General features: G+C 34.5%; 1 protein-coding gene across 4 annotated transcripts in view; it reads right to left on the bottom strand.

Moving 5' to 3' along the window:
- LOC115448901 overlaps positions 1-25961 on the bottom strand; it is a 57312-nt gene that overhangs the window by 20116 nt on the left and 11235 nt on the right. For 3 of the 4 annotated variants that reach the window (XM_037443975.1, XM_030176518.2, XM_030176517.2), the window contains 2 exons: positions 7974-8152; positions 5205-5345 (listed from right to left, as the gene is read on the bottom strand). In XM_037443975.1, coding sequence (XP_037299872.1) covers positions 5205-5260 — 56 coding nt within the window. In that variant the 5' untranslated portion in view covers positions 5261-5345; positions 7974-8152. Of the gene's footprint in view, positions 1-5204; positions 5346-7973; positions 8153-9828; positions 10217-25961 lie in introns of those variants that run through there. The other variant, XM_030176521.2, reaches the window with a different exon arrangement.

Below are 25961 nucleotides of genomic sequence, written 5' to 3'. Positions count from 1 at the left end.
TACAGTCCTTTAAACGATGAGGCCAGTTATCAATAGAAGCACGCACTCTTTCCATGGGAAAATTCTTCACTGCCAATCGTATAGATTGTTTTAGGGACTCCAAATTATCATGGCGTTTAGAGCAAGCTGTACTCTCTAAAACTGACCACAAATCATAATCCAGCGGATTAAGATCGGGACTAGACGACGGCCAGTCTTCAGCTCTGATGAAGTCCGAAACGTTCGATTCCAACCAAGACTGCGTGGACCGAGCTTTATGACCCGGCGCCGAGTCTTGCTGGAAGGACCATACTTGGTTATTGAACATGGTGATGTTAAGGGGCTTAACTACCTTCTCAAGAATGGTATCTTGATACACTTGTGCCGATGTTTTGATACCTTTTTCACAAAAATATGGCTCAGTCACTCCTTCATAGCTAACACCCCACCAAACCATCACTGAAGTCGGATAATGTCCACGTTGCACTCTGTCGACTAATTGGGAAGCTTCCTTAGAGCTTTGAGCATAAATACGGTCATTTTGTTTGTTAAAATGTTGCTCAATTGTAAAAATTTTCTCATCCGTAAACAAAATTTTTCTGTGACCTCCCTTTGCGTACCGCTTCAGTAGTTGTTTCGATTTTACCACCCTATTCTTCTTTAAATTATCAGTTAAGAAATGGCCAGTGCGTCTCTTATAGGCTGCAAGTCCTAAGTCATCTTTTAAAATACGCGACATGGTTCTAGGTGCTATCTTCATTTCCCGAGATAAAATCTTTTGCTTTCGGACAGGATTTCTTCGAATTCTTTCCCTTACTGCTTTGACCACCTTTTTCGTACGAACACTACGTGGACGGCCAGATCTTTTTCTGTCACAAACAGAGGAGGTCTCATTGTACCTATTAATAGCCCGGTACACAAACATTTTACTAATACCAAGTGTATGGAGAGTTTTAAAAATTGCATTTGGCTCCATACCTACTTTGTGTAATGCTATCACAGCGATTCGGTTCTCTTTATCACCCCACACCATTTTAATATCGCAAAATATTTTACAATGTATTGGCGCCAAAATGAGAAAACACAATGAACAATCGTATAAAAATGACAGATTCGAAATTCAAATGTAATATTTTTTTATAATTAAGTGTAACAGTATTTATGGCCAGACTAAGTATATAACTATTATCAGCTCAAATTAAATTTCCAAGCTACAAATATGTAAGAACATATTAATTCATTGATAAGTATATCATCAAAAAACATTTTCAATATAATAATAGAGAAAAACTCAGTATTTGAAAAACATATTTTTAAAATTAGCGAGAAAGTTGTCTCAAGCACATTATTTTATAGATCCGGTAGGATAATGCATTCAGCTGTCAACTGTTGAAATTTTAACTCAAATTTGAAGGCTCAATCACACAAATATAGCCTATCTTAAACATAAAACTGTACATTCCGTACATTACTGGATATAATAGACACATTATAAAAGCGACATCAAAAATACAACATCAAGATAACGCTTTCACATCAAAACTAGGGTTGTAGGGATAGCGATAAATAACTAACGAATAAAGCAATACACAAAATAACTTATTTCCGTAAAAAGCAATAAACATACTTATGTGTTAAAACTTAGTTATGATATTCCATAAGGAATATAAGGACACTTTATTTTTTATTTAATACTTGAATATTAAGGAACACTCGTGAAATAACATTGCGTTTATAACTAGCCTATGGATACGAATTGTTTTTCGTCATATAGTTTAATTTAAAAATCTTGTTTATATAACGATGAACTCAGAGTACTAATAAATTACTTGAATTATGTCGTTGTCGTGACTAAATAATTCTTTTTCCGGAATAAAAAATGCCTTATGTGACTCTCCCGTGCGGTCAAAATCGGATTTCGTTTCTAGTTAAGTTTCTTCCGAAACCTTAAATATTTTAAATATAAATCGTATCCTAATCTATTCCCCAATCCATAGAATAATAATTAAACAGATTACAAGAAAAGAAAAGGTTTTTAGCTTACAGTTCCCGTGTGTAATCACGTTAAAATTCGCATTTCGATATAAAGTACGACAATGTCAATCAAGTATGAAAAATAACTGATCTTCATCTCCTAGTGTATGAAACGACTACACATTAGGTGGACTGGCTTACAGAGGAGCAGACTGTCCCGTTTTACGTGCTTAATTCTTAGTAAAGGCTTGGCTTTTTTGGCTTAAATATTACATTTGTTAGCCTTACACGGGTGGACTTATAGAAACACGCCGCACTTCAGGGAGAACGTTTTAAATGCTCGCAACCTTTTTAATTTAATTACCATGCTGAGCACAACCCATTAGCCGGTTACGAACTTTGACTTAGGACAGTCACTGCTAGAGGATGGCGACATCAGCGATTAAGGAATTATATTTGAAAAATTATCTATTACTGTATTCGTCGGCGCGCGGGCTAGAACTATTAGAAGAGTTGGGGGGATGGAACTACGGTCTTGTGAAGTGTAGCCAGAGTAATCTAATCATCTAGATCGGTAAAACTGAACGCGGCCGTCTCCATTTAGCGCGTTCAAATGGAGTATAGATAGAAACTTTGAGGACTAACATAAAGACTTTAAGGCATTATTTTGGTTACGATTAAACAAACAATATGCTTCTCAAACGAATATCAATAAAAAAACGAGTAAATCTAATAGCCTCACTGGTAAACGTTGTTTACCGGTGTTAAATTGCCTGGGTGGGGTAGTTAGTAGTATTGCGTGCGCGGTACGACTGCCGCTGAGATCTCAAGTTCAAATTCCAGATCCGGCAAAGTGACATTGGATTTCCTGCTCAATATTAGCCCGGTGTCAGAATTTATGGCCATGATGTGAATAGGCTCGTCTCGTTTCACATCGTCGTGCAGAATATTGGGCGAAAAGTGGGCGCCCTAGTTATCCCTCTGTCTACCTTTGGAGATAAAAAGCCTAAGTGTGTATGTATACATATGAAAATTTAATCAGTTTTGGTTTACCATGCTGAATGCGATTTAACGTCAAAAAAAGCGAGACAAAATATAAACATGACGGACGTATATAGCATTGAATTTTATTAATTCAGCCCTTAAGATTTACCGTTTCATACCTAAACAATAAACATTTTTAAAAACCTTACTAATGCTATGCTAATATTCTTAGTCATTAAGCAATATGCTTCGTCTTTCACTTATATGTAAATAATACAAGTCACATACTGTGAAAATCATATAACTAAGGGAGCAATGCTTTCCGTGACAAGTACTAAATTCAATTATTGAGCCAAATTAAACGGGGCCCTGACAATCCTTATTTGTCAAGTATCCGGACATAGCTTTAGACAAGTCGAAAACTAAACGCTCGGATAGAATGTACTTCAGCACGCTTGACAGTATTTTAAGCCCATTATCTAAGCCTAAACTATCGCGTCTTGCTTGTAATTCGCTTAGAAAAGCGCTTGCGCATTGTTTTTGCACGGTGCTACGCTAGCACTAGTGTCGTCATGATAACATCAATTGAGCGAAAACACCTAGGTACCATTAGGTTATTACTTATTTATATGAGTCCATAATGCTTAAGTAAGCTTGTATGACAATATCGCCCAAATAGTAAATATAACAATAGTAACCAATTAACCCACGAATAAGGAAACTAATAGTTTATACACACAATAGAAATAATAGGATTTTAACTATGTACAATGTATTCAATTCCATAATTTCTATATATTTATATTATAAAAGTGTTACAAAATGTTACAACGCAAACATGGAATTATACCTTTATTTAAGTAATAAGTTATTAATAAGTGTATGCGAAGCGAATTAAAACGTACATTATATAGATATAAATTATCATGTCGTAAATAGAATGAGAATAAGTACAATCAAAATTCATAAAACAAAAATCGGTTATAACCTTACACTATAAAACTTCTTTGCCTTCTCTAAACACAAAAACAAATAGTCTTATTACAAACAGTTTGTAGCGATACTTTATAATAGTATTTATTTCTCCGCACAAGTACCGCAAGTTTCATTGTAAAAATGTAATTAAACACTCCAGCTTTCATTACTGCTTATATGAAGAACGTTACGACATCTGAGATATTGACGCTGCTCGGTTAAAATTGTTATATATTTCTATGTACAATATACATATTTTTTTATTTCATGTCATGAAGCATTGTGCATAATTATCAAAGGTACTTGACGCAAAGTTCCCTACTCTATGTTATCTAAAAAAAAGAACCAAATGACCAAAGATTTAACTTTTCCTGACATCATGGCTATAAATACACTGTTGTTTTCAATATTTAAAACCTAATGTAACATCTGTTGCGTAATCAGGGTAACTAACGCCTAGAAGCAATTATTTCGCCAAAACGCACGTCTCTGCCCCGAGTCTTTAGAAACTTAAAATGCGCCGTACACTAATTTTTAGAGCATTTCACCGAAATCATTACAAGCGCCCTTGTGGTTTGTTTCCTTTAAAATTACTTTCAATTATATGAACGCATTCGCTCACGACATCTTTACACTTTAAGTGTACATTTGTTGAAATAACAACTTAATTAATTGAAGATGCTGCCTTCAGTATCTTCAATTAATTGAGATAATGCACTCATTGTGCATTATTTTAACTTACCTATTAGCTATATAAGAGCTAATAATTCCGGGTATATTACCAAAACATCAAAGTAGTTTATTGCTTGGTGATTTACGCAATCCAAAATACATACATTCACAACCACTAATCTATCCGTATTGCATACATTTTACGAAAATGGAAACTTCCTAATTACGTAATTTTATTATGTATTAAATGCTCTAGTGTCCTGCTGTCGCCTTCTTCCGAATGGTGTATATCCTCTCTTCAGAGAATGCCAATCTTTTGTAAAATCCATTTAATAATTTCGTCTAATGCACAAAACACCGGGTACCATCATGTGGTATCTTACGCATTGTATCGAATATGTAGTAACAACTCGGAGAATATTTAAAAAATAACATCGCATTAAACATGTGAGGTGATCATTGGGACACCGCGCAAGTAAATGAATTGAGATAAAAAAAAAAATTAGGTGAATCTCAAGTCACTCACTCACAATGAAGATGAATATGAAATAGCTATGTACATACATACATACATACGTATACAAATGGTAGGTTTAAATAACTTGAACCAAGACACTCACTTGGTCAGCAGGAACTGATGATTCGGTGAAAAGACATCTAAACAATCGTCTGACATGAACGGGTCTGGAGCAATGATGTCAGGTTCCCACTCTACATCATGCTTATTTTGTCCCGATGTCAATAAACCATCTGGCGGGTATCTGAATAAAATAAAACGCCGTTTACCGACGGTGGCCTCGTCTACCACATACATAAATGTATGGCGAATTCGAAAAATATGGGAGAGTCACTTAATGCGAACTGCGCCTTATACATAGGTATAATAAAGTCATAAACGTGAAACGGTTTTCAACACAAAATATATGTTTTGTTGACGCAAATCCGCTGTTAGCCAAGGGCCTAACCAAGTGCAAGTATTACTTATAATCCCACAACGTTCTCGTAATAACGACACGGAACCAAAGGAAAGCGAAAAACACTGAAACCAATTAAGACTTGTTAGTCTCGCCAATAAGTTCAAAAAGGTGTTAATTCTTGACATACCTCCTAAAATTACGAGCGATGGCTTATGCGATTCGGAATGACATCTAAAAAAATGCATCTCGAGGAAAATTTTACTACTAAAAAATGCATTTGTGAATAACAAATTAAGAAAAAAGGTAATTCGTTTTACGTCAATAACTATTAATATTTAAGATACACTGAATAAATTAGATAACAAATAGCTAAGTTTGATACATATTTGTCTAAACAACAGTTTTAGGATACCTAATTTGTTGTTAACTTAAAAAAAAATGTAATCAACGCAATACAATCCACACATATTAAAATTGTAAGAACAGATTAAAACAAAACTATTTCATTAACAATGGTATAATTTTTTAAACAATAAACATTAAAAAAATCCGACGTGGCTTTATTATTCCAAGTGTTTAAACAGTACTATAATGTGTTCAAATTTTGAAATTTATAATTAATACTTTAAATTAATTATTATTATATGTACTCAGCGGCGAAGCTCCTATGCCGTTACAGCCGCGCAAAACCCAATTTTGACGTTAAATAAAAATACACATAAAGGATATTACAGAGTTCTGGCAGTGGAAACATTTTCATTGGAAATTTCCTCGTCTTTAAGGCTCTTATTTTAATTTCATTTATAGCTTTGGAGTTATTGGCGAAAAAAATAGTTTTTTTTCTTAATCTTAATATGTTAATAACAATTGTAATATTTTATGCGCTAATAATTCTAGTGATACATTATTCTAGATGTCATTCCGAATCGAATGGGGCATCGTTCATAATTATAAGAGCTATATCAAGAATTTACATCTTTTTAAATGTGTTGACTAGACTATGTCACTTGACATGCAATAAAAACATGGTAGTAAATTTTGACGGCTCCAAAACAAAACATACACATTTAATAAATCCGTCACAAGACGCGAACACAAACTGTAAAATATATTATCCGGTCGCTAAACCTCACATCATGATTAATAATGTAAAAGCCACATCCGATATTACATGAAATGTTAAAATCTATTTAAAATAATACGTAGAAAGGTGACGTTTAAAAGGGCAGACAGATTGCGGCCGGGTTCGCCGGGAGCGCAACAGCGAAGGGTGGTAGGTGGCTTGACCGCCCACACCATCCCCTGGGCTCTGATGCCCGTTCCCCGCGTCCTGTGCACCCCCCCGCCATTCGACCTATTTCTCTGCCATCAAGAGACGCACTAATTGACCACACACTGACTTTCTCTGTGATAAATTAGTAAGAAAAAAGGTTACAGAGTTTAATCACGTCTTAGTTGTTGTAAATAACATAAGTATTGTGTATTCTAGCTCCCTGTCAGCCTTGGTGCCTAGTGACCGCTTGCGTCATAATTTCTAGCTGGGAGAAAAATGTATTATAAAGCGGGGAAAGGTTGCGCCGAGAGTTGTCTATAAAACATAGATACACTGTACAAAGATACTCCACGTACTAAGAGCGATATTGATTTAGTACCCACGCAAGGCTTAAATTTGCGCTGTATAATTCGAAACACGAATCATTTCGCAAAAATGCTTAGGTTAGTAACATAATTCTCGTATTACACCAAAATTTAGGATTATATCTCGCTAGTTCATTATACCATGTTAGAATAGTTCTAAATAAAATATAAAATAAGCATTCGCTTTACACATCAAAATTGTATAAAAAATAACAAAAATAAATCATGCAAATGCACACCATACTATGATATACAAAATAAAATTAGCCACGCAAACTTAACCGAGTGAACAGATAAAAACAAACGCAACAGGTACAATACATTCGCTCTGTGCCTAGTCGGGTTTAAGCTTCTTGGAAACATCGAAGTGCTTTAGTAACAAAAAAAGACTCAACCTCGTTTGCCTCGGGAGCAGCACGGCCACATCCAAATAGCACATTTTAACAAGGTTCATCAAAGTTCACCATTAAAATGAAATCCTTCCACAAGTTCCACAGTAAAAAAATGCACTTCAACGCTCAATCAGTTTAAAAAATCAATATTGCGTTCTTCCCAACACTACTTATTACATCAGCACAATAAACAATAATGTAAAACATATATATTAACACCCGAGTCAACAGAAGAAGTAAGATAAGAATCTGTATAAAGACAAACACTAACAACCCGGGACGCATATTTCCAGCGCTACGTCCGCGACCGACTCGCGCCGCGCGCCCACCGGATCTGCCGGTACGTCAATAATGCAATCGCAGTGGCAGGTAAAATAGAATACCGGATCTCAATCACCGCGACGACAGGCGGACGAATGCGCGCTGTGTACAATACACTTACATATTATGCAGTTGAGGGGCGGCGCAAAGCGCCCGCCCCCGGGTGTACGCAGGCCCACACGTGGCGCCTTCTCCTCGCTGTGGCCAATACGCAAATTACCGCTACGAAACACTTCACAGCGGGCGCGCGTATTTATTGCCGTCTCGATGCAGCTCTTGGCTCATAGGAACCGAAAGCACCTGAAATACCACATTTATATAAGGTACATAACAGCTCACCACAAAAATATTATACGCAGCACATGTACCTACACAATACACAATCCTATTGACCATTCCGGTTACATTCTCATGATATTATTTATTGCGCCAAATATTTTCATCTATATATTATATGTGACACATAATAATGTTACGATGGTTGATTTGAAATATAGTTAAATTAAAATGTGGTTCGAAATCAATCCAATCTTTAGGAACCTATAAATAAATTCATTAAGATTATAATGAGAAAGTATGTAGTTACAACAAACAGGTAGTAAAATACATCACAGTAAGTATCACACGCATAGTCAGAACTCGTGCTAGAATCGTATATAATACAAATTTAATATTTATTTCAAATGAACTCAATAGAATAATACAATAAATTATTATTATTATGAAGTATGAAAATTTTAAATTTTATTAAAATATATCTACCACTTAGTAAAAACGTCCACGCATTGACAAGAATGGGGGGTTACATCGGGTAACCCAATGAGCCTCGCTCGTTGTCCAACTGAGGCCTTTTTAATTAGGTGACCATTCTATTTACTCACGCATCATAAACATCTTCCCTACGAAATTGTTGAAATCGAGGACCTATTTCTGTATTTTGCTCCGGTATGTGGCCGCGCTCGGCTAAGGGGTTAAGGCCGAAACTGGTAAAGGGCACAAAGAAAAAAGGCCTCACCAAGATGTACCGCCCGGAACCTCGCATTGTTTACAGTCTCCACTGCGCCCTCGTAGTAATAACATTTGAAAGGAGATCTTACTATTTGTATGGGCGCTGGTTCTTTATCTCGAACAAATTCTAACCAACCTCAAACTTATTGGATAAAAAGTGGCACAAATGTGGAACTTTGAAACATTGAAATAATAATTTTAAACCTACTTTATTTAGATTTATAAAAAAAATAAGAGTAACTTCGTGGAGTGACAAGTCATAAAAATAACTTTATTGATGCGTCAAAAAAGTTGGAATGGGTACATAACTACTAGTACAAGATCCCTAGTACACTTGTCATCGTTTATTACTATCATGCTGATTTTTCGTGAGTAGCTTCCTTTTCACTAGACGCCCAAGTTTTTCCTTACAGTAATGTTGGTAAATGGTAGCTTAATAGGGGTAGCAAGGATAAAATATGTTGATTTGACGAATTTTAAAAATTTATTACTAACCGAATTTCTGTTTGTTAGTTATCGAGATAATTATCTAAATAACGTGAAAAAATATTTGTTCTACAAAATATAAGGTTTTGTTAGGCAGTCCCCTCTCCAACATGTATCATAAACAAGTTCATGAAAAATAATTACTATCAAGCTAAATGTTCGAGAATAGCTTCGTTTCAATGAGGCGCCAAACAAATTCTTGTACGAAAATTCTCGATTGTGGTTTATAACTAAGATAATAGGGATGAAATATGTTGATTTGACGAATTAAAAAAAAATATTACTAAGGGAATTTTTCTTTGTTAATTATCGAGATAATTGTCTAAATGACGTGAAATAATATTTGTCCTACAAAATATAAGGCTTTGTTAGGAAGTCCCCCCTCTCCAACATGTATCATAAACAAGGGCATGAAAAATATTTACTAACCAGCTGATTTCTTTTTTATTGGTTAGCTAACATTTGCATAGTTTACTACCCACCTTGTCCTACAAATTGCGTGGTACGTTATTCCAGTCCTCCAGTTACATAGTTGAAATTCATGAAATTAAAAATAATATTATTTTGTACATTTTGCTATTGGAGCTGAGGCACACTATTATCCTTGGTCACAAACGCATGCGCACAGCATTGTTTACTGTAGACTAGGTATTCCATGCTTGCCCATGCTAGTGTCGATCATAACCACGTAAAGTTGTTTTTAGTCAACCTCGTATTTTATTCGTCTTCCGAAAAATAATTTGAATAGTCATCTGTGCTGCAAAATAATAATGGAGTGTTTTTTGTGTAATTTATTATCGGAAAACTCTGATTTTCGAGAAAAAAGAGAAGAAATAAAAAAAAATAATAGAGATATGTGGCTTTCTTCTAAGACTTTTTATCTGCTCGAAAGCATTATAAACACAAATATTGTGATGGCGTATTGCCTGAAAGTTGGAGTGATTAAATAATAGGTTATTAATCCTCTTGTTAGGATCTTGTTGGAATTTAGAGTAAAATCTAAATATTTGTCTTAAGGTTATAGCTTAAGGTCCATTTTCATACATTTTGTTTCACCTTTAATCTGGGTAACTAAACAAGTATTGACAAGTAAAGAATTTAAATTCACGTCTAAAAATTTAATATGACGAAATTTTAAATGCCGAAATATCCATGCATATTAATTATTTTTACGTTTTTCTTTCAACTGCGAGAACTAATCACTAACTAGACGTGAATTTAAATTCTTTACTTGCCAATACTTGTTTAGTTACCCAGATTAAAGGTGAAACAAAATGTATGAAAATGGACCTTAAGCTATAACCTTAAGGTAAAGGTAAGGTAGGTCTTAAGGTAAAGGAAAGGTATGTCCATTGATTATTATTATTTTTTTAAATAAATAAAAAATAATTTTATAGGTTCATATTTTTACGTAATTATCTGAAAAAAGGAGTAATATTAATCTGTAAGTTTTGTTGTATTCTTTGAATAATAATTATAGAAAGTATATTTTTCATATGTTCTTCAAATATAATTATAAATATAATTATATATTAAAAATTTATATATTTATAAATATATTTTTTAAAATAGTAATATTTTCCACGTGTCTTCAATTTACTCCATTAACAGTCGGAGAGTTCGGTTATGTTCGGAAATGCTCGATTGTTTTCGAGAATGCCTGTAAATTAAATTATCAATAATTGCCATTCAATATATTTTATATTGCATAGAAAAATAATTTATGTACTTAATTTCTTTATGATTTAAATTTATATTCTTATATAACTATATTTTACTAAGAATTAATTTAATGTAAGTTCAATTTTCAATCGTTTCATTTCATTTCATTTTGTATACCCAAAAATTACTAATCTTGTAGGACTAATAAAACATACCTTTTTTTGTAGGACATTGTTTTATTTGGACGACAAATATATTAATCTATCATGTGATACCTTTGTCCTACAGTTACTAATAAAAAAAAAGTCCTGCGATTTTGATAACTTTTAAGCGTAGGACCAAGATGACATACCACGCAATTTGTAGGACGATGTGAGTGGTAAGCTATGCAAATGTTAGCTAACCAATAAAAAAAACAGCTGGTTAGTAATTATTTTTCATGACCTTGTTTATGATACATGTTGGAGAGAGGGGACTCCCTACCCAAACCTTATATTTTGTAGGACAAATATTTTTTCACGTTATTTAGATAATTATCTCGATAGTTAACAAAAAAAAATTCGGTTAGTAATAAATTTTTACAATTCGTCAAATCAACATATTTTATCCTTGCTACCCCTATTAAGCTACCATTTACCAACGTTACTGTAAGGAAAAACTTGGGCGTCTAGTGAAAAGGAAGCTACTCACGAACAATCAGCTTGATAATAATAAACGATGACAAGTGTACTAGGGATATTGTACTATACCTAAAATTTTAATTTATTTTTCTGACACAATATGTAGCTGTCAGTTATTGTCATCCGCGGATATAGAATTAAAATTTTAAAAAATCTTTAAAAATTGTGACGTTGCGTCATTCTCCAAATCCAAACCAATTTGCGTTGTTTGGGCGGTTATTCCCAACTCAGCTTCTCAAAGACAAATTAACTAGATTTTTGACAACATTCCTTTTTTTGGGGTTCGTTCCAATGTAGCAACATCTATTTTTCGCATGAGTCTATATTTTTAAATGTAATATTTAAGTAAACAAAATCTTAAAATGTCTTCAAAATTAAATGATTTATTTTGATAGGCTCGTTTTTAAGAGTTCTATTTAATTTTTATGTAATAATAAAGGCGTTTTTGGACATGTCCTTTACATTAACATCTTATAATATTAATAGCTCTAAAATTATGATATGCAAGGAGTATTCATGTGTTGGGTTGCAACCTCTGTACATTGTAGTGCTAGCATTTAATAGCAGTTTGTATACATATGGAATGCCTTTGTAAAATAATATGGCGAGAGTATTGGAACGACAATGAAGTAATTACTTGTGTTGTGAAATGCACATTGAAATTGAGTGTAATAATGGTATGGTGGAAGCACATGGAATGGAGTCCTAAACCCACTGCTCTTATACTATTTTGTATAATTAGAAGCGTGATGATTGTAATTAGATTCTACATTCAGTGGATATTCTGTTTTGTGACTCCATTACCCACGGAAAGCCCTCATAGTGGGCAAAGATGACACAAACCCATTATCCATTATGATCTCTGTCCCATCATTTATATTCTTAAATGACAACATATAAAAATCATAAATTTTAATTACATGTATATACCACAAACTTAAGATAAGCGATTGGATAATATCATTATACAGAGCGGATTTTGAGCTGGGTGACGAAGAGCCGCTACTTTAACCGTTGTAGCTACAAGAAAACATTCTTAGGAGACGATCATCTAGGAAGGTATTGAGATTTACATTCACAAATTTTGAGAATTATATAGATATCAAGACGCTGGTCAATTTATACAAAAACTTTTCTCGACACCAATCGACCCTGTTGCTTATGAGGATCAAAAACTCTATTGGAGGAAGCTTTGAATTCTGTTAAGGTCAGAAATTGAAAAAAAAAGCACTACACATTTTGTAAAAGTTGAGACTCCAATTCGCGTTTAAACATTACAAAACCTAATACCAAGGTTTAGGAATCTTCAAAAATCGTTTAGAAACGTATGCAGGAATTATTTATAAACATTTTACTTTATGTTCCGACGCGACGGTAAGTTCTATACTCAATAAACATTTTGTTGTGCATTTTTCAATTCCTGAATACATTTCTTTTAATTTTTGTAGATCAATCGAATGGAAAATAGGAATACAAATTTTCCTACGTTTTAAAGCGAATTGGAGTTGTCATTTCTAACATTAAAAGTACTCAAGCCTTTAATAGGACAGTCTAATTGGGATTGGAACGGACTGCCGAGACGAATGTCCGCAGATTCAAAACACAAGGGCACACACCTCTGACTTTTCTAAGTGTTATGTGTGTATTCTTAGTGAATTATCGCTTGCTTTAACGATGAAGGAAAACATTGTGAGGAAACCTGTACACCTGAGAAGTTCTCTATAGGAATTTCAGTAAAGCACTAAATAATATTGTATCTTTACATTTTTAAAAACTACACGCCTTCTCGCCGACAATGTAGACTTAAAAAAGTAATTTTATAGATATGACCTATATAATATATTAGTCAGATTTGTTCTTTATTGCAAAATATACGGCTGTAAAATCACTTTTTTCTTGAGGATTCCCGCAAGCCTGTTAGAAAAAAATTACATATCATGACTGAACTGGAAGACTCAAACAAGAAAACGCAGAAACAACCCCAACTTTTGTCATTAAGGTGGTAGCTCAAGGTCCATTTTCATACATTTTGTTTCGGCTTTAATCTGGGTAACTAAACAAGTATTGGCAAGTAAAGAATTTAAATTCACGTTTAGTTAGTGATTAGTTCTCGCAGTTGAAAGAAAAACGTAAAAATAATTAATAATCATGGATATTTCTGCCTTTAAAATTTCGTCATATTAAATTTTAAAGGCCGAAATATCCATGATTATTAATATTACGTTTTTAACTGCGAAAGCGTTCCCTCCATATAAAATATAAAACAAAGTCGCTTTCTCTGTCCCTATGTCCCTTTGTATGCTTAAATCTTTAAAACTACGCAACGGATTTTGATGCGGTTTTTTTTAATAGATAGAGTGATTCAAGAGAAAGGTTTATATGTATAACTAGCTTCCGCTCGCAGCTTCGCCCGCGTGGATTTCGGACTTCAAAAATGGAGCCGGTCGCGAACGTTCGAGAATGTTCGTTTTACGAAGCTACTCGCTGGGTGATTCGCTAGCCTCTAGGTGCCAAGCAAGCCGCCTGCCTGTGCGTTCGCGACCTTATATATATATATATATATATATATATATATATACAAAAATAATCCTTATAGCATGATTCAGTATTCACACATGATGGCTTATTATTAGCGTATTTCATGTATAACTTTGGTGTTTCTATACCGATTTCTATGATTCTTTTTATGGAATATTTAATAATGTTAACTTTTTAATTAGGGATGACTGAGAGTGTTATAAACGTAAGAATAGACAAATATAATGAGAAAGCTTCGAAATGCTAAGCTATCGGGAGTTACACGTGTTATTGTGAGTCAACCATAAAAGATAGACATATGCTGTCGTGGGATATTTTTTACATCATTTTAAGGAGAACATTTCCGTCATACATGATTTCTGTGTAGCTTTAACCATTAAGGTTGCACACGCGACGGAAGCTTAAAAAATGGAGTAACTTCTCCCGTTTTCCCAACATTTCCCTTCACTGCTCTGCTCCTGTTAATTGTAGCGTGATGAAAAGTATACTATAACCAGCACAGGAGTATGACAAATAATTGTACCAAGTTTCGTTAAAATCCGTCGAGTAGTTTTTGTTTCTATAACGGTTATACAGACAGACAGACAGACAGACAGACAGACAGACAGACAAAAATTTTACTAATTGCATTTTTGGCATCAGTATCGATCCCTAATCACCCCCTGATAGTTATTTTGGAAATATATTTCATGTACAGAATGGACCTCTCTACAGATTTATTATAAGTATAGATATAGATATAGAAGATATAGATAACATCCATTAAATAGCGGAGAAATACTGTTATTTTGTTATGTTATACCCGTGCGAAGCCAGAGCGGGCCGCTATGTTTTTATATACAACGTTCACAGATTTTCTGTAGTGTATTTAGTATCAGCATTGCACCCGTGCGAAGCCGGGGCGGGTTGCTAGTATACTATATAAATTTGTTAGTTTTTATGCAAAATTCTTGATTTATTGCAGATAACTCAGAGTGACAATATTTACTATTTTTATTGAAATGGTTGTTGATTATTACACAAATAGAGTTCAAACGCGTTGATCAAACTTTATCCTTTATAAAATTAATAGTTGTCATGCAAAATAGAAAACATTACATAGCGTATTCTATTCATTTTATACAATACACGGATGTCGTCACGTCTACAGGAGATATTCTAAACCAAAAACTTATGAATTTATTTTACATACTAAGTCGCGAAGGTCACACATGGTGTACAATATCCAATATATTTGACTGGTATTTTTCATACGATTTGTTGGTAATGTAACAAACGCTTATAAGGTAAGTTCGTTGTGTAAGATGGCACAGAGAGCGTAAACTTTTCCGAAAAAGCTAACTAATGTGTTTGCATCTCGCCGGAAAGTTAATACAAACATTCGTTTCAATTTGATGTCATCTTGTGGTCACTTAAATACATGTAGCATACAATATCAACTTGTATTTATGGTAACACGAATAATAATAATAATATCAAGTGTTACTTGGTGAAAGCACATCTAAACACGTAGATATTGTGAAGACTGAAGATGCCCGTGTTGAACTATCGGTTTTGTTTATATTTAAATACAAATCCCAAAAGCTCTTACTGTGCCTGCTTGGACCGTGCAACACAAATGTATACAATAAAACCTATGGTTGTATCTTGTATAATCAAGTTGTAAACAGATTTATCTAGTGTGTGTCTCACAGAATACCTTCATGATATAACACTTTTCCAATCGCAATTACGTTACCCATTCCCCGCTAAATTTCCCTCTCCCTTTCTAGAATCGAGAACGCTGGAAGCACCCATGTAGTGTCGGACTAATATAATTTGCGCCGTCCGACGCGGTTATACCGAATGCGTGAACGTTTTGCTAATTGAATATTGACTTAATTTTTTTTAAATTTAAAGTCTACTTTTTGATTATATTGAAGCTGTTTAGATAAGGCCTATGGGGTTGTTGCTTCTATTGCACATAAAGTCATAAAGTTACAGGAAATGTCGCTACGCCATATCGAATATGGTTCTAATGTCTCCTAATGACTTAATTACATCTAAATCCATGGTGACTTGTGATGGAATCAGTTCATCTTCTGAGCGTGCCAGTAATGTAATTGACAAAATCGTAGCTCCAAAATTTACGTTTTAAATTTTCTTTGTATATTTCAGCAGATTCTAAAATCTAATATATTTTTAAATTGTACTGGAAATATACATATTTATTTTGTATTATATGAATTTTATGATGAATGGGCATTTTATAATAAAATGATTTAAACAACTATAAATATTTTGAAGATACTATCCATATACGGCATATACATAATATAACTTGTGAAACAGTGAGATTTAATTTTATTTTTCACAAATTCTATTGAACTAAAATGTAGTCGGTGGTCTTTTGTACAAAGTCCGGCGGATTAGTAATATCATAGTTTGTAGCAAGAAACATTTACTTAAATAACAAAAATAGCATAACATAAGAGGCTTTGTTGTGTTATTTAGGTAATCCTTTGTGAGTAAAGAACGCAGTGCTTCTCCTAAATATCGAAAGCCGTCTTTGTAAACCCCGTGGACAATATTATGTCCAGGGATCAGAGGTTGTCTTGGTTACTGATACTTCAGGAGAAATTACCAATGCTCAAATTATTTTTAAAATACCACTATTATATACGTCATGTGTTATTATTAATCTTGTATGGTGATTAAAATTGATGTAATAATAGGTAGTATCTAAGTCAATTGTCTTCAGCAAGGAAGAAGCGAATTATAGAAAAATATTAGCTAAAATTCTAATTTCGACCTAGCCAGACTCCCCCCTCCAACACCTCTTGTGTTAAAGAAGCCATCTTTAATTTGTCAAAGTTTTCCAACTGACTCATTTTATAAACGTTTATAGACTTATTCACCGACGCACGCACACACTGGAACTTTTACCCCAGATGAATTGGACAGAGGCGCAACTATTGCACACACTTTTCGCCGAGGGTAGGTATTCCGTCCCATGATGTAATAGGGGGAGGGCTTATATACTAACTCATTGATTTTAATGAAATAATGTATTATTTTCATCACTTTTGTTATATTTACTTCCACAATTTCCACCAGAATAGTTAAAAGAACAAAGTATCAGAAGATATAGTTTTCTATTTACTTAATTAGGATACTACGTCGTTTCATTAGACCATCACGTTAATTGATTTTGCGATTATTTATGAATTTGCAAGATGCAAGCATAACAATTTTATTTCCTACTGGTTATTAAAAAGCCCTAATATGTTAAATAGTATTTTTTTAAGGCTAGATTACATTAAAAAATGGTTTTTGCTCAGTTCTGTTTTCTTCATCACTGCGTAGCAAACTTTCTGTAGCGGTACAATAACTATACAACCCGCCATCTCATCAAAATCAGCGGAACTTCGAGAAGACCTATGTGGTATTGATATAACTATAGTGATTTATCGCATAGCAATCACGCAAGATGGCGACAGACGATCCTAGATTACGCTTGCATAATTTGATAATTTGAGCGATGCGTTGCATATATACCATCTCCGAATAGGAACCGTGGGAGGGGCCGCAGCCGGTCAGGTGCAACATCTGCCTGACTGGAAATCCTTTTCCTTCCATAGACGAACGCAACCATCTGTTCCTCTACAGAGGTGTTTACCTTTACGCCGCCACATTTCTATCAGAGTTGTGTATTCAAATGCCCTTTTAAAAATAAAATAAGACGCAGTGGAATAGAAAAGGAATGCCGACATTTTCTTCACTAGTTTTTAGATTTTACGAGCAAGATTACAAAGGTATTATTACGATCAGAATGCACAATGCCATAGAAATTGAATAAACTAGTATTATACCGTCAAGTGTATGCTTGATATTATAAATGTTCGTAAACAGTCTAGTTTTACCTTACAATTTGTATAAAATCATGTTAATACCTAACTAATTTGCGATACAAAAAAAAACCTAAAAAGTAATAAATAAAATGCGTGGGTTTGTCCTTTAAGTATATTACCAGTACCTAGTAATACTTTGGCCCAAACGTTATCGCGTCGTGAGACCGCTAAAGAAGTATTTTTATCCCCCCAGCGATTAATTTTTTTATTAAAATCTCTTCAATCGACTACTTTTTTTCCACCGTTGGCCTCTATCATCACCCATTACTGATATCTTGTTACTAGTTTTAAGAGCCCAATCCCGATATATCTGCTGTAAGTCGCCGAGGTGTTGAATGTCCCGCGTAATGAATGATGCTGCAGCATCAGCTCATGTTTGCCATATCTTAGACATACCACCAAAGTAATTGTGTAACTAATTTGTAAACAAGCGGACCTGTGAAAACAGGGTGACTTGATGATCTTGAAACGCCTGACTAGAACTTCCGCAATCATAGTAATGAATCATCTTAATCACATCAATTTGTAATTTAAAATAAAGTATCACAGTCGGCCTATTCGTTTGGAAGCTACGATGCCACAGACAGACATATCGGTACATACCTCAAACTTATAACACTCCTCTTATTCCGTCGGGAGTTAACAACGCGAGTGCATAAAGTACATTCTTTAACACGGATTCATAAGGATTTATAATATACTATAGAATACGCCAGATAACTCAAAGGGAAATTCATGTAACGGACTGGAATTAAATTGCAGTATCGCCTTTTGTTAAAATATGTGAATCGCCACGTTTTTATTCAATCTCCAAATAGTTTTAGTCCACAGTTCGCATTAATTTGAGAAACTAGATATTTCAAGCCACTGAGCAAAGGCACAATGCACAGGACTCTACAAAGGTACGCATAGTTACAAAACGTAATTTTAAAAATATCAACGGGTTATTACATATTCCTCGGTCAGACACATAAATATGTAACGTAAACGAAGGCTATCAATTTAAACCCCTGGAGGGTGAATCTATGAATCAGTTCCTAGTAATTCGCAGAGGGGACATTAATAGTATAATTAAACCCTTTAGTTCAGTACATTTAGTATTGTATTCTTTAGTGTGCCTTTAGTTTATTTACATTTGAGTTACGGATTTTTAATTCAAAGCTAATTTGTTTCAGTTTCGTTCTTAGAATCTTTAGGTAGTCTGTAACCTTGGAATTAGGATAAAAGTTTTCCAAATATTTTACAATTCTATTAATCAATCCGTCAATGCAAACACTATAGATCAATCTGAAGTCTATTGTAGCAAGATTACGGATTGAACTAATGCCAGCTTGAACGTGTAATGGTCACCTTACAATTAATACACAATAAAAATTGGCAAAGCAACAAACAAGCAACCAACTCGGTCAAAAGGGACCATTCAAGTTGTGTTGTAGCATGTAGACAAAACAGTCTACAACCCGCCTCTACGACTTTTAAGAACATCCACAGAAATCAATTACAGTAATGTGAATACTTATTTAGCAATTAGCAAAACATTTTAGGACATTATTATCTGTTCGCGTTGTGTACCTCTATAATCAACGCTGCCAAGCTGACAATTGGTTGTTTGGTAAACATGTCCTTTGCCTGCAAAACTGAAAGGTCAAAAGCTTGTTCATTAAGTAACAATTGATACCCAACATGTTGAGCAACATAATTCAAAGCGCGTATCATGGTATTGATTGACTTGGTCACACAGAAAGCGGCATGACGCGGCGTCGGGTATTGACCACGCACTAGTCGCTAACACGCACAGTTGTTTTGTACTGTACATAATATTATTGTCAAACATATAGCGCGAGCGTCGACGGGTTTGCGCGCTTGGTTGTGGCTTGGACTGACTCTGCGCCGCGCCATGCTCTATATTAGGATATTTTCTTGTGATTGATTTTTTACTTTATTCTATATGTAATAACATTTTTTTATTACAGCTTATTAATTAATGTTTGAAATATCGCAATCTGCAGGAGTGGGCGTGTAGTCGGGATATCGCTCCATTTCATTTTTTCGCACGCATCGTAATTCCCGATGACGTCACGTGCGTCTCTACCAAAATTCAAAAGGTTATATAATAATAACTTGTCACTATTTACCCAATTTTAATATTTTTTTCTGTATTAGATTTTCAGAATATTAGATAAACATAAATAATAACATTTTGCGAATTACCCCATTGTGGTTTGCGAAGCGTCTTAGAGTGATGGAGGGAAAAGCTATCTTGTGATGACGGAAAATTTATAAGTCAAATATTAAAAATACACATTACAACTCTAATTTAGATGTACCATAATTTTCATTTAATCTATTAATAGAGGAAGCTACTTGTTTTAAAACATTGTTTTAAGCCTTGCGTGTGGATTAAGACTCTATGCTCTGAAAAGGTGTGAAAAAAGTTCCTGTGTGTGTGTGTGTGTTCCTGTGTGAAAAAAGCTCTTATTACGAGAAAATCCCACGCATGCTCAATGGGATTGAGATGGGCGGACTGACCAGACCACTACAATACGGCGATATTTTACTTGCGGAACAAACTCATGATCAGCGCTGTGGAGTTTGCACGTGCTTTATCATGCATGAACATAAAATTTTGGCCGAGTTGTTTTCGATGAGAGATGACCATAGAGTGCACAATCTCGTGACTGCATTTAAATTGCCTCGTATCCAAACGAGATCTGTTCTTCCACCTGGGCAAATTCCAGCTAACACCGTTATCATTACGCCTTGGTAAGGATGAACTTCCTGAGGACTCTGGCGACCAGTAACTCGCCAAACAAGCGTTCTCCTTGAATGGGGATGAAATCCGAAAACGGACCACGTTCCCATAGTTTGTCGGTTCATCGAATGTTTGATAGCTCACAATAAACGACCCTCGATTTCCACGTTACAGGGCCGCAATTCTTAGCGATCTGCGAGTGTGAAGTTTGACTTCATGTAACCTTCTGCTGGCAGTTCACGTCACTGATTACCACTTGATGCTGAGACTTGAGTCTTTCTGCCAAATAGCGAGCAGCTATATAGGGCTGCCTCCTTACATCGTTTTGCAGAAAACGGTCTTGACTCCTGGTAGAGACCCTGCATCTTCCTCGGTGACGTTCGGCTACATGTCTTGTAGCCCTGAAGCCCTGTAGCAGGTCCATAATCGGCAAATTACGCTTGGTTGCGTGGTAACAGCTTTTGCGATTGACTGCGCTCAACTTCCAACATACCTATAATCTACCTGTGTTAAATAACGACGTTACATATGTAACTCACAAGAGTCACAAAAATTACAAGGCAATAGTGATATTTTTTTAAAAAGGAAAAAAAACGAAAACTTATAATAACCCATCAACTTTTTACGTAAGACAATCTCGTACTCTGCGACCAACTTAAGTTTTCCCGCCATATTTCGGAAAGATTTTGCTTTTTAATTATAATATTTTTTAATTTCGAATATATATACTTAATGCACTATCGACCTACATTTTTAAATTTTAGTGGCCAGTACCTTTTTTGAAGAAGGGTCATAAAAAAGTTGTTATACTTGGCTGGTTGCCTAGACTTTGTTGAGTAGTTTAAATGTATAATGATTTGGCATTGTCATTTGGTTTCTTTTTTACGGATTAAATATTATGTATTTTATTTAAGGGATATGAATTTGTGTATTAGTTATAACTTCTTTTTTTATTGCTTTCAATGACGAGATGAGCTTGCCCTTTGCCTCATGGTAAGCGATACGACCGCCCATAAACAGAAGAAACTCCATCCGACACCTTGAATTACAAAGTATTGTTTGGTATTCCATTGCGCTCGCCATCCTAAGACATGAGATGTTAAGTCTTATTATGTCCATTAGTTACACTGGCTCATTGTTCTTCAAACCGAAACACACCAGTGACTAAACACTGCTGCTTGGCGGCATAAATAGACATAACTAATTCTTTAACTAACTAATTCTTTCTTTAGGGTTAGCATTTATTGAGACCATATTTACGTTGACTCTTTTCATCCTCAAATTCTCTACATCGACCTATTTGAAATTTTCTATTACCTCGGCCAGTGTTTATTGAAATTATTGACATATAATCATTGACACATAATATCGTTGTCATATTGACGGGAAATGGAGCGACTGCTTTACATGATGCGTTAAAGGCACTGAGGCATATTCCCACCGCAATTCGTATTCGCCAAGTATTAGATAAACTTAAGGAAAGACGCTTTAGCTGTAAATTCTTCAAAACGTGACAAAATCTCTCAAGCGTTATTCCTGTGTTTGTGGTAAAACTAGGCATTATTATTGATTTTGATCCCACGATATTAATAGACCATCCATACACCGAAATATATTTTATATATAAATAAAGTAACTAAAACTATGTAACTATTTTAAACTAATTTCAATCGCTATGTACCGATTACCAGGTTCTCTATAGAAATTATATTCAAACTGTAATGTTCCTCCGACGACGGAGTTTATCTGACGATTGAAAAATCGGCACTTTATCAATTGGCGCAGGGTTCATACAGCTTGGACCATTGAGGTGTCATTTAAAATTAAGCCGAGGCCATCGGGTGCAACGGACAGTCTTTGTGATTGGTTATTGCTTTTAACGACCAATTTGCTGTATGAATTCAATAAGAGATGGTAAGCAAACATACTAACCTAGCATATTTCTCTTCATTTTAATTTATTTGTCTTCAAAGTGCTGCTAATATTATTGTAGTAAAATTGAACTGTTAGTAAATACCATTTATTTTGAACCAGGAGGGAAGTTCACGTAGGCCAACTAAAAGAAAAATTACCTAAACATTAGAGTTAGCAAATATTGGCCAAGAAAATATTCATATATTCTTAGAGGAGATAACATCATGTTTATAAGAAAATTATAAAAGTTTTTGTTTTATTCGGGTTTCGGTAACCGTACCAAGAAAGTATAATAATTATTATTGATCTGGTTCCTACTGATTATAATATTTATACCTGGAGTTACATAGGCCTATTAAATAAAACGCATTAATTTATTCAAATATAAGTACGAAATAACTTTTAAATACAAGTATCCTGCTTAATATTCTATATTAGTCTTTTATTTTTGGGGTAAAATTAACTCCACAAAAGATTTTTTTTGGGGTTGACACAGTATTTTTATAATACAAGCAATCTGACGAAAAAGAAATACGTACTTAATAATAATTATAAGGACGAGGGAAGATTTCATAACACCCACTTTAAGTACCGTAATGTTACGCTACAAAGAGTAGACTCAGTATGCATTAACTTGCAAACAGCTAGAAAGACCAAGAGCACGATTTCCAGGAGCAAGTGGCCAACTATGGTTGCCGTTATCAAACAACCGTTAATTGCATATCTACCAAACCCTTAGAGACTCCGCGAGGTTCACCCCTAGGCGTCATAAGATGCGTGCCGCTACCGTTCTTGGCTTACAGAAGTTGCAATAGTATGTGTGACGGCGGGAAAAGTCTCTATAAACCTTAATCTTATTAAATATAATATTCTTTTATTAAATATCTATTATTTTTACATATTTGTTTGTTGGTTGTAATCAATTACAATTATTTACATTTGACATGGCGTAATTTGATGACCTAATGTCTTTATGACATCTTGATTATGTATACCTACGGCTCCTTATTACTTAGACCGGATATAATAATATACGCGATATTAGGGAATTCCGTTAAAATTCTATTTTTATTAAATTTTTTTCAAATTCAACCGGTAAAAGATAGTAAGTTACATTGTTCCCCTTTCGATTATTATCGCAAAATAATTCACGTACACAATGTGACAAGAGATTCAATGTGACCTCTATAACAAGATCAATGTCGGACCTATTGTCGTTGAAATGAAGATTGCAGACTTTGATTGGTTGATTTTTGCACTCTACTGTAATCATCGCCGACAATTTTATTATACTTATGCAAGTGTTTATTTACTTGTGCGTTTGTGGCGGCTTCATTTTTATATACCTACATATAACGGTTCCCAGTGAAGAGGAGCGAACGAGCTGTTGTAAGCACGCATTTGTGCCTGTTAGCTGCTATTCACGTCCCGGTAGACATGGCGATTGGTTATCTCGGACCGATTAGTACTCGTAATATGAAATAAGTCTAGAATGGAGTTACTCATACATAATACATGTATATAAGGTACTTAGTAATATTTTGTCTACGAGCAGTGTAGACAAACAATCCGGTAACGTTAAGCTCATTAGTCGAATCGCGCAAAAAAAATCTAACGATATAAAACTGTTCTGTATACTCGATATTTTTTTTTTTTGATTAGGGTAAAGTACCCCCACTGCATTTTATAGTAAGTGGAGTGGGTCCAACAGAATGTCGACTGATCAGAGATGATTGCCCCTACATTCGATACAATTATACCGACCTGCTGGAACCTGATATATACCGGCTGATCCCGAAACGTGACACACTTACTTGGGCCATTTATGGCGGGTTTTAACACCTTGTGTACGGTGGTCGCTATCCGGGCGGATATAAAATATATCTTACCAGCAAAGCTATCATTATATCATTAGCCAAATTAGTGTTTATCGGATACCTTGTTCCGTCACATTCCTTCGTCAAACGGTGATATTGCATTTGAATATAATTAACGTTATCTTATACCTACCTGTGGAAGCTCTTTACATGTAAATGACATCAATAAACATAAGTTAAATGCACAAAAAAAATAAAAAAACATTCTAAAACTGTAATGATTAACAAGATATAATAAAGTAATCCACTTTAGTCTAATATTTGAATTATAAATCACTTTTTTATATAATATATGGCTTAACGGTCAAAGATAGTAAGTTCGAACCGCCACCCATAGTCTCAATACCTTTCCATGTAATCGTCGAAATATTAAAGTCCTTAATAACAAGATCTCAAAATTACATTAATCCGCAAATTGCATAAATAGTACAAATAAATATCAAGTGCATCATTAAATTCTATTTGGAACTTTGCGGAATGGGAATCGATGTTTTGCAGTTCGGACTTTCGCCTGGATATTGCGGTACCGCAAAGAAAGTTCGCAAAATTGCTTAAAAGAGCCGAGTAAATATAACAAAAGATTTAGACTCGAAGACATCGACGCGAACTACATCCCAAAATTGAACGAATTTGTCGAACCAAGCAGATATGCTATAAGTAATATTCAAAATTAATGGCAAAGAATTATTTTAAAACTATAAAATTCATGTTCTTAAACACTGAATAAGTAAATATTAATGTGTGATACACACAACTTTTAGACAAGAATTAGTCATTTAATTAATTATGTTTTTTAATTCTAAAAAACAAACATACGAGCAATGTCTTTTGAATTTGTAAACTTACCCCCTTATTCATAGACGTTTTTTATCTAACGACCGAGTAAGGCTGTGATAACAAGTCTGTTTCTCAGTGCTGACGGTATGGCAGTCTTCGCAGTGCGTAGACGTAGGGCCGTTGTGATTGGCTAATATTGAAATAATAACCAATAATAACCAATCACAACGGCCCTATGTCTATTTCTCCGTGCCGTTGGGCACTGAGAAACAGGCTTGTTATCACAGCTTTACTCCGTCCTTAGATAAAAAACGTTTATGAATAAGGGGGATAGTGTATAGCAATAATTTCACCACCTTACACACTATGTGGATTTATTTAAATTCGGCTTCATATATGTATTACACTCATTGCACATTTACTTTCCGCTTCGACAATAAAGTAACGCCGCAATGGTTAAAAGATCTTTATCTCAATTTTGAATACAGGATCATCGCTGAGGTGTAGATGCAAAAATATTGTCGT

The sequence above is a fragment of the Manduca sexta genome, chromosome 27 (genome assembly GCF_014839805.1).
Source record: "Manduca sexta isolate Smith_Timp_Sample1 chromosome 27, JHU_Msex_v1.0, whole genome shotgun sequence".
NCBI classification, from domain to species: domain Eukaryota; kingdom Metazoa; phylum Arthropoda; class Insecta; order Lepidoptera; family Sphingidae; genus Manduca; species Manduca sexta.
This window is presented reverse-complemented; position numbering and strand designations above follow the sequence as displayed.